Source organism: Poecilia formosa, unplaced genomic scaffold, assembly GCF_000485575.1.
Source record: "Poecilia formosa unplaced genomic scaffold, Poecilia_formosa-5.1.2 Scaffold385, whole genome shotgun sequence".
NCBI lineage: Eukaryota > Metazoa > Chordata > Actinopteri > Cyprinodontiformes > Poeciliidae > Poecilia > Poecilia formosa.
The window spans coordinates 490,430-502,699 of record NW_006800324.1 but is presented as its reverse complement, the minus strand read 5'-3'; the positions used below and the strand labels follow the sequence as shown (position 1 = coordinate 502,699).

Below are 12,270 nucleotides of genomic sequence, written 5' to 3'. Positions count from 1 at the left end.
AGTTGCCTCTGAGACTAAATCTTTGAGTAAAATCTGTAATGTCTGCCCATGTGACTTGTTTTTATTGTTTGTTTGCTTACCTTTAAACACTGATTATTGTAATTTTTAAACTGAGCAGTAATTTTACATCCATGGAAACTCAAATGCAATATTTAAACTTCAATACATAAAATCAGTTATTTAACTATATGGGATGTTTAATTTAATTTTAACATTGTATTTTCATACATTTATGCTAGGGCTGCCCAAGTCTAGTTTTCCAGAGCTACCATCTGCAGCTTTAGATGCATTCCTTCTCTAACACACCTGGACCATTGACTCATTATAAGCCTCTACAGAACTGAATGAGGGAAGTCAACCTTTTGTCTGGGGTGTGTTTTAGCAGAGATGCACTCCTGATTTGTACCGTCAATGTGGCCCGTTGAGGGTGGCCAATATGCTGAAGTGGCCCTCGGTGAAATTGAGTTTGACACCCCTGCATTAAGTGGAAGTGGAAATAAATTATTATTGAGGTTGCTCTACTGGGTCTCCTAAAGCAGCTTTCCAAAATGCACATTAAAACAATTAATTTTAATTTCTTTAGTGCCAGTTCAATACAAATCTCAGTCTTTTAAAAGCAAACAAATCCAACCATCTTCAATCCTACTTACATTAGTACGCCGTTTCTTTTACTCGAGAAAAATCAATTGAATAAACAGACTTGTTGCCATAGCAACTGACAACAACGCTACCTTACATTTCAGGATTCAACACCAATAAACACTCAAACATTTCCCACACAAAGAACAGAACATTCAGTCCGTTACAGTTTTATATTTTTAGTTTGATGGCTTTTTTGTGATTATTAATAATTGATTGCTGTGGTAGATTAGCTAGCACTGCTATTAGCTAAGCTAACACTGTGGCGGTTGATTAGCTAATTTAAACACCTGCTCTACTGATTATCTGTCAGAGTTATTGTGTTTAGATTGCCTAATTTTTATTATTTTTTTGTAACTGAAACACACCAAATTCCACAGCACATCTAGATGTCAAGGTTATCATAGTCAAGCTAGCATAACTAGCCTACTTCCCACTCCCTCGATTAGTTTTTTCTTAATTAAATATTTTTCCAGAACTTATCTAGTTGTCGTAGTGTAGTAAAGCACTGCGTCCCTTTTTCTTTCATATATCAGCCATATATTTAACATTTAGCGCATTATATTGACAACTTAGCAGCTAAAACCAATGCTAGTCATTGTCAGCTAGCAACTTCTTGCCTCCAGCAGGGAGATGGGATCTTACACTCATGTTCCAAGGGATCCAAACAAACAAACAACAGTAGAGATATGTATGTTATACACATAGAGAAGCTTCGGACATGTTGGTATGGAGGGCCTCATTGAAAATCTGCTTAGGGCCCCAAAACAGCTTGGACCGGCCCTGGTTAGAAGACAATAAAAGAACCAGACGGACACACCCATCCTGCCTCAGCACTGCAGAGAGACACGAGGAGCCGACCAATGAGAGAGCAAACCATGTGATCAATCATCCTCCCTGCTGCTGTACCAGCAGAGGAAGAGGAGGAAGAGGTGGGGAGCCCCCCAGCTCCACCAGTGTCCCCATCTCTCCCTCTCCAAAGAAGGCGTGGCCGGTCTGGTCACAAGGACTCGGGCGTCCCCGGCTAACAAAGGCCTCTCTGTTCGAGGCGGGCAGCAGCAGAACCGGACCCAGATCCACTCTGGCTCCACTAAACGGAACATCTCTGCAAGGCTCCGGGACTTCGGTCCAAACTCAGCTTTAGGTCTGGACGGTAAATCCTGCGTTAGAATAAACTAAATTTATTTGGCAACTTAAACTTCACTGCTGGATGAGTAAAGTGAAGCTGTGTTCAAAAATGTTTTATTGTCGCAACTCGGATGGAGGGCTGAAGCGATTAATCAGAATCGTTCTTAATAATTATTGATTAGTTTTTTTTGTTTTGAAATAGTTTTTTGGGAGCCACAAATGCCCCACATGCCGCACTTTGGACACCCCTGATTTAGTGAGTGTTCTGGGTTTGAATCAGGCATGGTGAATGGGAATAAAGCAAACAGGAAGTGGACGACAGACCGACTATGATGAGTAAAAACTGATCTGTAGTTCTTCAAAACAAAATATTTACTTTTCCATCGAAAATGATGAGTTTGGGAAATTTTTTTGAAACTTTTTGGTCTAATTTCTACTTTAAATATATTATTACAGTCAAAATAAGACAAAACTAACTTAAACGTAACTTTTCAGTTTGTTTTAAGTCAATAATTCTTTATTAGTAGAGATGCACCGATCCGATACAAAAATTGGTATCGGCCTCGATATTAAAAACTATTCTAGATTGGGTATCATCATCCATAAATCTATTCAGTCTATTTCTATGCTTTATTATTTATTTTACATTATATTTACTAAACTGTTTGAAAGAAGTTTGTTGCAGTTTATTCTTACACGTTTGACTGACATTGTGTTTCTGTCTTTATTATTTATTTCACATTAATGGCGCTGGCTGAAATTATTAAATATATTTTTGACCAATCCTCTGAAGTTATTTGTGTATTTAAATGTTCAGTATTAGTGCAAAGTTATTAGATAAATTTGTACTTTCATACATTTATGTCCATGTTTTAAAAAAATAAACATTTTAAGTGAATTCGGTATCAGAATCAGCCAATACTAAACCTCAGATATCGGTATCGGAAGTGAATAAAGTGGATCGGTGCTTCAGTAGTTATCAGTGGAATGTTGCTAGTCTTGTTTAAATAGATCATTTAACTTTTTCATCAATATTAATGAATTATTTTGTTTAAACAAACAACAATACTCAATTCGGATGAACTCCACCAATTTATTCCTACATTTAAAACTGAACTTCATATCTAGACAGTTATAAATGTAATAAAAAACTCAATTTTGGTGCAGGAAATTTAGCATGCCTTTTGTTTTTGTAACGAGAACAGCTGCAGTAAAGTGACTCCTTGGATTAATGAGAGAGAATTACAGCAGCTGCAGGCTGTAAATCCAAAACAATGATGGAAAAGACGCTAAACTCACATTAGAAATGAGAAACATGAGCTAAAATTGTGCCATAATTAAAAAGAAACAGAAACCAGAAAGTAACCTGACGAAATGCAGGATGCAGAGTAAAAAGTCTGGCTCAGGCGTAACCTGGCAACATTTTGTGTTGTGTTTCTGAAGGGGAAAATATCCTGGGAAACGTTGAGGAAGTCAGGTGGAGAAAGCTGCCAGCTGAATTACGCGTCTCCTCCTGGATGAAGCAAAAACGAAAACGCAAAACAACCATATTTCTGTTCGCAAAGCTGCAGGAAAAACCATAAAAACGGACTAAATGTGCAGAGAAAAACACCACAAAATGGGCTGAAACCTGGTTTAAAATATGAAACTTTAACTCAACCACACAAAACATCTACAAGATAAGACAAAAAAGGCTTATTAAAACATATTTTTCCCATTTAGTGATATAAAAGCCCATCAAATTTCAGCTGAAGGATTAAAACTTTACTCTCAACTTGTTTCCTGCTTGTTAGCAACAAATAAAAGGGTTTATCAAAAAAAATATTTAAAAGCAACGTCTTAAACTTGTTTATTAATGCTTTTTTTGCTTCTTCTATTTTTATTTTGCTCCACAAACCTCCTTTAGCTTCAGAAAGTTTGAATTGAAAATGTTAAAAACGGGAATTTTAATTGGCATAACATTATTTTTTTTGGTGTTTACATTAAATAATGATCTTAAAAAGCCTTAAATTTAATTCAGTGATGCTGTTTACTGCAGCTATGTAGCATTTGCCTAATCTGTTAGCATAAGAAAATTTGTTTTATAGCTGAATATGTTTCTCTAAATTTTATATCTCAATTTGTAACACAAAAAACAACAAAGAAGTTTTTATTCAACACAAAAAGTTTTAAAGAAAATCTTTGTTTTGCTATAAAAACTTAAAATATGTTGTTTAATCTTTCTTAACTGTCTTTTTGACTCAAAGTTTGTAATAAAATCCTCTCCCCTGGTCGTTGACCCCTGGCTGACCTCCTTTCTGCCGCCAGGCGTCGAGGATCCAACAGAGTCTCTGTTGTGATTAGAGCAGAGTTCGTTTCTGGGTTTTTATGAATGAAGACGTTCAGATTGAAGCTGAAAGGGTCAGAAATGCCAAGCAGAGTCGGACGATGGGCGGCTGATTGGACCGTTGGGCCGTCAGCTGTGAGACGTGATGGCCGACGGTGAGGTAGGGCGGCGGTGGGAACTGGTTCCCAGCACCAGACCAGCAAACACTGCTGGTTACAACAGCATAAAGGAGAGGAAATTTCTGCCAAAAAACTCTGAAATTATTAGATTAAAAAAACTTTAAGAATTTCAAACTTGTTGTAAAACTGATAAATTTGGTGTAGAGCCACCAATATATCACTCTGCTGTATAAAATGTGTTTGTTCTGAGCTGAACTGAACTTCATTACATCTATATAACAAGAAACTTTCTCATATTTTATGAGTTTTATATCATATATTCTCGTGCCCGCCCCCGACACAGCAGCGCCCTTGGCAAAGAGCCAAACCACCCATGTCAGGAAACACCAAACATTAGCTGTACGTGTGGGAAACGAGTCTGTAAGAAGGATATATCAGAAACCATTTAATGAACTCTGAAATGTTTTTTAATTTAGAGTCCTGTGATTCGTCCTGATAATCTACAAACGGTCTTAAAATAGAAAATCTATTTTTATCCTCCATCCTGAACAAAAGACTCCTTTTGTTTCCTAAAATAACTTTTTCTTTCTGCTCTCATCTAAATTTATGACTCGCATCAGAATGAAAACATGTTTTATAACTTGGTCAGATTTTAAAGTGAAAGCCAGATTAACTCAATAATGATAACATTATATTTCAGGCAATACAATTTATTTAATGTCTAATTTATTTCGTTTTTCAAATCAAATATTTTATAGCATATTTTCTTAAATGGTTTCCTATTGAGAGATTGTTGGCAGTCACTATCTTAAAAATTAGATGATTCTCAAAGTGAAATCTGATTGTGACATACACTGAATAATCCAGAATAATAAGTAGATTAAATTATTTTCTCACAGAAAACTAGGGACTGAATGATGATTTATTAATAATATTTTCAGGTTTTTATATCAATTTACAGAAAAAAAACATCCATTTTATTTTTCTTTCATTCATTATCAAATTTCTTTTTGATATTAGATTATTTTTCTCAATTATTTAATCAGATATTGAAAGGTTTAGACTATGAAATGTGTTCCTGTGGAGAGATTATGAGCAGTCAGCGTCTTACTGTTAATGCTCCAACTGACAGTTACTTTAGTAATCGATTATTTTTCTGATGATTAATTGGATACATTTTTCATTTTTCTTGAGCTTTTTGTATTAGAAATATCATAAAAGATGCAAATAACCTGCTTCGTTTTATGGTTAAGAAAATACACAAATAATGAGGATTTTATCTTAAATATCAAATTTACATATTTACTGTAGCGTTTTGGGTTAATAACTTCTCTGAATATGTCGTTTTTATCACCAAGCAGCCTTTTTTACATAGCTTTTGTTAACGATTAATTGATTAGTTGACAATTAATTCAATAACCAATTAATCCGATTAATCGTTTCAGCCTTTAATTACAATTTGAATGAATAATCAAATAAAACTGATTATTTTTCAGGTATGTTTGCTGTTTGAAATATTTTTCTCCCACTTTTTAATTCATTTAGTCATCAAAAAATATCTATAATGGATTGGTGGAATAAAATATATGGAAGACCAAAACTGATGTAATTAAAAATAAAAGTAGACATATTTGTTTTTCCTTTCACTTAAACATGCATTTTTGTCAAGAAATGTGTATATTTTGTTTTGTCTTTTCCTTGTACATTGCCTTGTCTCCTCTGTTTTCTTCAAGCATTTCTGGCTCATTATGCAAATGAGTTGAAGCTTAGTAACTTTATTAGAAAGTAAAGCTCCTTTTTTTAAAACAAAACTCTGTTTTTGCTCATATATGGTCAGAGTCAGTTTCCACATTTTCGCTGCGGAAGCTTCCAGGTGGTGAATTTGCAGATCCTCATTCATATTTAATGGAAGTGCAGCTGGACTCAGCATTCAGACTCAGCTAAATATTTAACTCAAACCGATTCATTAAAAAAACGGTCGGCCAAACACTGACATCGTTTGTCTCCTGTTCGGCTTTTCCTGCTTTGGGTTTTAATCAACTTAACATTCATTTCCTCCGCAGCGTCTGTTCAGTTTAATGACTCCTCTATGAAATTAGAAAGAAAAAGGAAAACTAAAAATAAAAAGAACTGATAGGAGATGACAGAAAAACTACAGTTTAATGTATTTAAATCTCAGGTTTCCAGAGACATCAGCTTCGTCTCTGACCCACTTTTTCTTTCAAGTGCTTCTCAAGAATAATCACGTCTATCCATTTACGTCCGACTGCAGGAACCCCCTAATCCGCTGATCTCTGCGCCGAGCAGCAGCTGCTCCTGCAGCGCTTCAGCAGAAGAAGAAAATCTACAAAACCTCCTGTCAGAAACGCCTCCAGACCCAAAGATATCCCGTTTCTGCTTCTAAATGACACTTAAAGGTGTTAGATTAAATAAAAATTTAAAATCAGACAAACAAAAGCTGAAAATATAAACATAAAAGGTAGCTAAACTGCAAAGACACAAATATTACAAAGTATTTTTGTCTAAATTCTAGTGAAAATGTCTCAGTAAAGTTGGAATAAGATAAAACTAACTTACAAGTAACTTTTCAACAAGAAATAGGAGCTTGTTTTAAGTCAGAAGTTCTAGTTCCATTGGTAGAATGTTCCTCTACACCGTTACCTAGCAACCGCAGCCAAGCCCCGCCCGTTGCCTAGCAACGCAGTACAGTTCTACTGGGAGATTATTTCACTTTAACAAGACATTTTTCCCATGTCATAAGGAATAAGCTCCTGTATCATCCTGAAAAGTTACTTGTTAGTTTTGTCTTATTTCAAATTTACCGAGATACTTTCACTAGAATTAAACAAAAACACTTGGTAAGATTTTGTGTTTTTGCAGTGTGATTTAATTTAAATTTCTTTATCCAAATTCAGATAAATAAACAAGAAATGAGGCAACACAACACAAAGCAAAATAAAGTATGTCTAAACGGTTATCTTAGTATTGATTAATTGGATAAAAACATCTCAACATTCTGCAAATTTTCCATTTAACTATTATACATTAATAGAAAAACTTAAAAATATTCAAATAAAACAGTTCAATTCCATTTTAAGTGACAAAATACACACTATAACACAATAACAGCAGAATTAACCAAGTGAATACTTGATTGTTTGTAGTAAAATAAGAATCTGCACTTAAAAAAATACTTCTAACGTCAATATGTGGAAAACTCAAATCTCTCTGCTGACTTATAATGTAAGGCTGAAATATTGATTATTTGTGGATGAACTGATTAATAACCCAATTTAAAAACGGATTTCTTTTACAAATTTTAACCTGGTGAAGCTAAAGCTGTGTTCTGATCTTTGGGTAAAATATATTTATAGATAAAAACATAAAATGTGCATGTTTTTCTGTCATTTTGGGCCTAATTACTGAGTATTAGCACAATTGAAGATGGAAGAAAAAGTAGTAGATTTCTGCCAAAAAAAATCTCAGAAATTTCGACATTAAGCTAAGAAACTTCTTGTTTAAAAATTTGTCAGAAAAAAAATGTTGAAACTCAGAAAATGTCATATTTTTTACATAAAATTAAATCTAAAAATTTCAGAATTTTTTCCCAGCAAATTTTCAAGTTTTTTGATGAAAATTAGCAAATTTTTTCCTCTACCATGCTGTCTTACAACTTTTTTATTTTTGAGGTTGTTTTTTCCAGTTAACAATTATTCGATTACTAAATTAGCCATCGATTATTTCAGTCCGATTACAACGCTTCATACCTCTATCAAAAGAAATCAAGAAATAAAAGCTTTAAAATAACTATATACACAAATAGAGGAAAATAAAATTATTCCAAGAGACAATCAACAGCTCATTCCTCACCTCAGTTAAGGTCAAAGTTCATGATCAAACAATAAAAAGAGAGACACCAGGCAAAAGTAGCATTTGCGGGAAAAATATTTCTCTTAATAAAAAACAAAAATCTTCCAGTGTGGCTGACTGGATTGATCATTGATTGATTCTGAATCAGTTGCCAGACAAGTTCTCTGCATCTCTAATTTCAAAACTGTAACACAACAGAAATCGTCCAACAAAACTGCAATCGGAGAATTTTTATGATGTCTTTGTTGTCGGTTTGTGAAAGAATAATCCGATTCCGGTCACCAGACAATTTATTTTCCAAAAATTGACAAATAAATCTGAATCGACCAATAAAACTTACAAAATTTCAGAGATTTTGACAGAAATTTACTCTTATTTTTCCTTTTTTCTACAACACACCACCACAGATTTTCCATCTTTGCTGTATTTAAAAAAATAAAATATTTTTTTTAATTTGACATTTGAAATACAGAAATTTCTGATTTGCAGAAAATTTCAGATAATCTAAAAATTAGATTTTTTTGTTTTTAATATAATTTTCTTTAAAATTTCTGAAATTACTCTGAAAATTCCAGTTTTTGGCAGAAATGTACTCCTTTTTTCCTTTTTTTGCACGTTTGTTGTATTAAAAAAGCATATTTTTTAGGTTTGATTGAATAAATTTATTTGAATTAACAAAAACAGGGTTTGGATCACTTTGATTCTAAACAGTTGCTATATTTATCCAAGATTAAGGAATAAATTAAGGAACAAAAGCTGATTTTGGTACGAATTTCAGTAAAAGTCTGAATAAACTTGGTTTTTATCTTTTTATTAAACCACTTTATGTTGCATTTTACATTTACTTGTGTAAGAAAATGTAAATTAAAAGTCTCCATCTGTATCTTTGGATTCCCCTGTTGTAAATAAATGCAAAACTCCTGATGTTTTATCTTTTTATCTGATTTAAATTCCAGTGTAGAGACAGTGACCTCCTTCCTGCCCAGCCTGCATGCATGCATCCTGCCCTCACTGCACAGCTGAAGCAGAAACATGAAGGAAATAGGACCCTGCGTCCCCTCCCTGCTCTCCACTTTCCATTGAAACCATCATCCCTGCAGCTCTGCCATGAATTCAGGGGAATAATCTGCTTCCACCGCTAATATCTGCTAAAAATAGCGCGGAAGGAATGAAGATGGCTGTCCTGGAGGAATGAATAAATGGATAAAAAGGCAGTTTGAGGAGGGGGATCGCTACGCTCCCACCAGTTGGTGCCTAACAAAGACCACCGGCGTGAAATCTCCACTGGCTTGGAAACCGCAGGAGACAAAGCGTGGGGAACCTAAGCTCAGATTCACGCAGACACTTGTCGCAAAGATGCTGCGGACACACCACTGCTTCTGTCTGATGAAAATTATCTTTAAAGACAAACTCCTGCAGATCCGAGCTGAGATTTTGCGTCACCAAACGCAGCCCGGTGACATCTCGCGTCCACGCCCGCAGGCCCACACCGAACCCGAGCCGCGGGACCGACCCGCAGGAAGCCGGGGACTTACTGTGATGCGGGGGATGTTCTTCTTGCCCTGGTATCCCGACATCTTTCCCGGCGCTCCTGCTCGTTTTTGGGGGGATTTTTGTTGATTTTTTTGGAGACGGAGGAGTGCGGATTACCAGCGTGCAGCCTCTTAAAGGGAGCGGAAACAGCCGAACCTGGAGCGACCCAAACCACCTCGGAAGTTCAGACCCAAACCCTGACAGCCGAACCCAGCTCTCCACCGGCGCGCCGAGACCCGTTACCTTCCCAACGCGGAACCAGACAAGAGCAGAAAGGAGGCGCAGCCCGCACTGGAAGGGTCCGCACCGCGCATGCGCAGAGCCTCGCCCTGCTTCATTGACAGGCGAGCGGCTCTAATGCCATCAATTCCCTTCATGGATTAGGATGGAGGGAGAGGAGGAGGGGGAGCTGCACACATTCCCAGGAAGAAACGCCCAGCAGCCATCTTAACTCAGGATCTGATTTTATCACAAACTGGCTGCAAAAACTGGGAATTTTATTAAAATAAACACGTTTTTTCTGCATCTATACAGGCTAAACTGTGAGGCAAAATGGAAAGCAGAAACATTTACAGGCGTTTGGAGATTGTTTTACAAATTCCTTTAAATAAAAACTGAAAAACACATATGTTTAGACTTGATAACCATAATAAATGAAACACTGACCAACATATTACACCTGTGTGATGAAACGTAGCTAATATTGACTTTGAACCGCCTTGATGCTGAAATATGCTGTACTAATAAACTTGAAAAATTTGAGTGAATATCAAATAAATCTGGATGACTGTTGCTAAGCAACAGCTCAATTCAATCACTCCAAAAAATTTCTATTATTTACTTCTGGGTGTCAAATTCATTTTCCTTTTTAAAAAATAAAATAAAATTTTAAAAAAAGATATTAAGATTATTAATAAACAGCTTCATCTGCATTCAATCAGTTCCTCTGAAATTAAATGAACATGTTTTCACACTGATCTGGAGCTGAAGACAGAAGAACAAAGGAGAAAATTTCCTGTAAAAAAATTCTGAAATTTGGAGATTAATCTAAAATAAATTCTGGTTTTCAGAGTTTGAAAAGCTGAAATTTTTCAAAAAATTTCATGACTTTCCCCCCTCATTTTAGCAAAAGGGGGGAAAAAATTAATTCATTTCAGGGATTTTCAAGAAAAAAAATTTCTGAGGTCCAAAAGTGGAACAAATTGGAGACAAAAATATTAATCTCTACAAAACTTTGGAGTTTCCATAGTCAAAAATGTGTGTGAAAATAACTCTAAACTTTTTAGATTAATCTCAGAAAAATTCTAGAAAAAACAGGACATTTCTAATCTCCAAATGTTGAAAGTTTGTGGAAAAAATGAGTCAGAAATTATTTAGATTAATCTCACAGATTTTCTAGAAAAAAACTCGGAAACATCTGAGCTCCAAAAGTAAAATTAAAATTGTGAGAAAATACCTGAATTTTTTTAATTAATTTAAAAAAAAAATCATAGAAAAAACTTGGAAATTCCTGAGATCCAAAAGTTGAAAAAGTAAAGGAAATTCAGAAATGTCCACGTTTCCATATATGTGACAGTAAATGTAACTTTACATCAGGTAAAGCTGAAGCAGCAGAATAGTAGAAGAAGGAAACACTGCCACCTGCAGATGGGAGTTTGCATCACTTAAACCTGATGGGTTTTGTTTTTTGTTTTTTGTTTTACCATTTTAGAGGAAAATTGAAAAAATGCAGGGATCTGTTGATTTAGCATGAATTTCTGTGCTTTGATTTGATTGATAAAATAATATTTAAGCATTTAAATGTTTTATTTATGAATCTCTCTGGAGCCCAGAGGGCCGCATTAAACGCTACGGCGGGCCGGATGTGGCCCCTGAGCCTTGAGTTTGACACATGTAATCTATTTCCCCCACCAGAACCAGAACAAAGATGCTCCACCACTAAGCCTGATGATGTTTTTAGCATCAGAGCCATTAAATGCAGCCACATAATGTTATATAACTTTTAAAAGCTGTAAACTCTACACTAATATCCCTGCAGTAAAGACAAGTAAAGCCATAATGGGTGAGTTTTTTATATTTAAGGGCGGAAAAGGCTCGGTTCCTTAATGCTGCCAATCAATATGTAACATGATGCAGCGATTCAACGCGACCCAAAGCGCTGAGCAGCAGGAAGCTCTTAAAGGAGCCGCAGCTTTAAACATCAACAAGAGAAAAATGTTCAGATTTTAATCAAAGTCACAAAAACCAACAAAAAAAGCAAAATTCAGCAAAATTACAGATTTTTATGATTTGTTTTTATATTTGATTAAATATGTATTTAATAAATTAATGAAACATTCAAATGTTTTCCAGATTTGATCAATAATCTATTTTTATTTAAAAATATCCCACACAAACATTTATTTACTAGTTAGATTCTAAGTTTATTTGTGATTTGCTTTTCCCTTAAATGGTTTGGTGTTCAAATATTTATGAGAAGATAAATAAAATAAATACTTACATATACTCCAAGTTTATCATAAATGCAATTTACATTTATTTTTGTGTTATTATAACTTTTTTAAAATCAAATCACCCACATGAAAGAAACAAGGAAATTCCTGAGGTAAAAATATTAAAAACAAAATTGCAAGAAAAAACTTGGAAATTTTAACA

At 34.8% G+C, this 12,270-nt stretch overlaps 1 protein-coding gene across 2 annotated transcripts in view; it reads right to left on the bottom strand.

Annotated features, from left to right (window-relative positions):
• The window catches only part of LOC103154404 (dihydropyrimidinase-related protein 2), a 32,005-nt gene that overhangs the window by 17,857 nt on the left and 1,878 nt on the right, over nucleotides 1-12,270 (bottom strand). The window contains exon 1 of one of the 2 annotated variants that reach the window (XM_007575672.2): nucleotides 9,618-10,187. The exons of the other annotated variant lie outside the window; for it this stretch is intronic. Coding sequence (XP_007575734.1) covers nucleotides 9,618-9,659 — 42 coding nt within the window. The 5' untranslated portion in view covers nucleotides 9,660-10,187. Of the gene's footprint in view, nucleotides 1-9,617; nucleotides 10,188-12,270 lie in introns of those variants that run through there. 2 annotated transcript variants of the gene reach the window in all.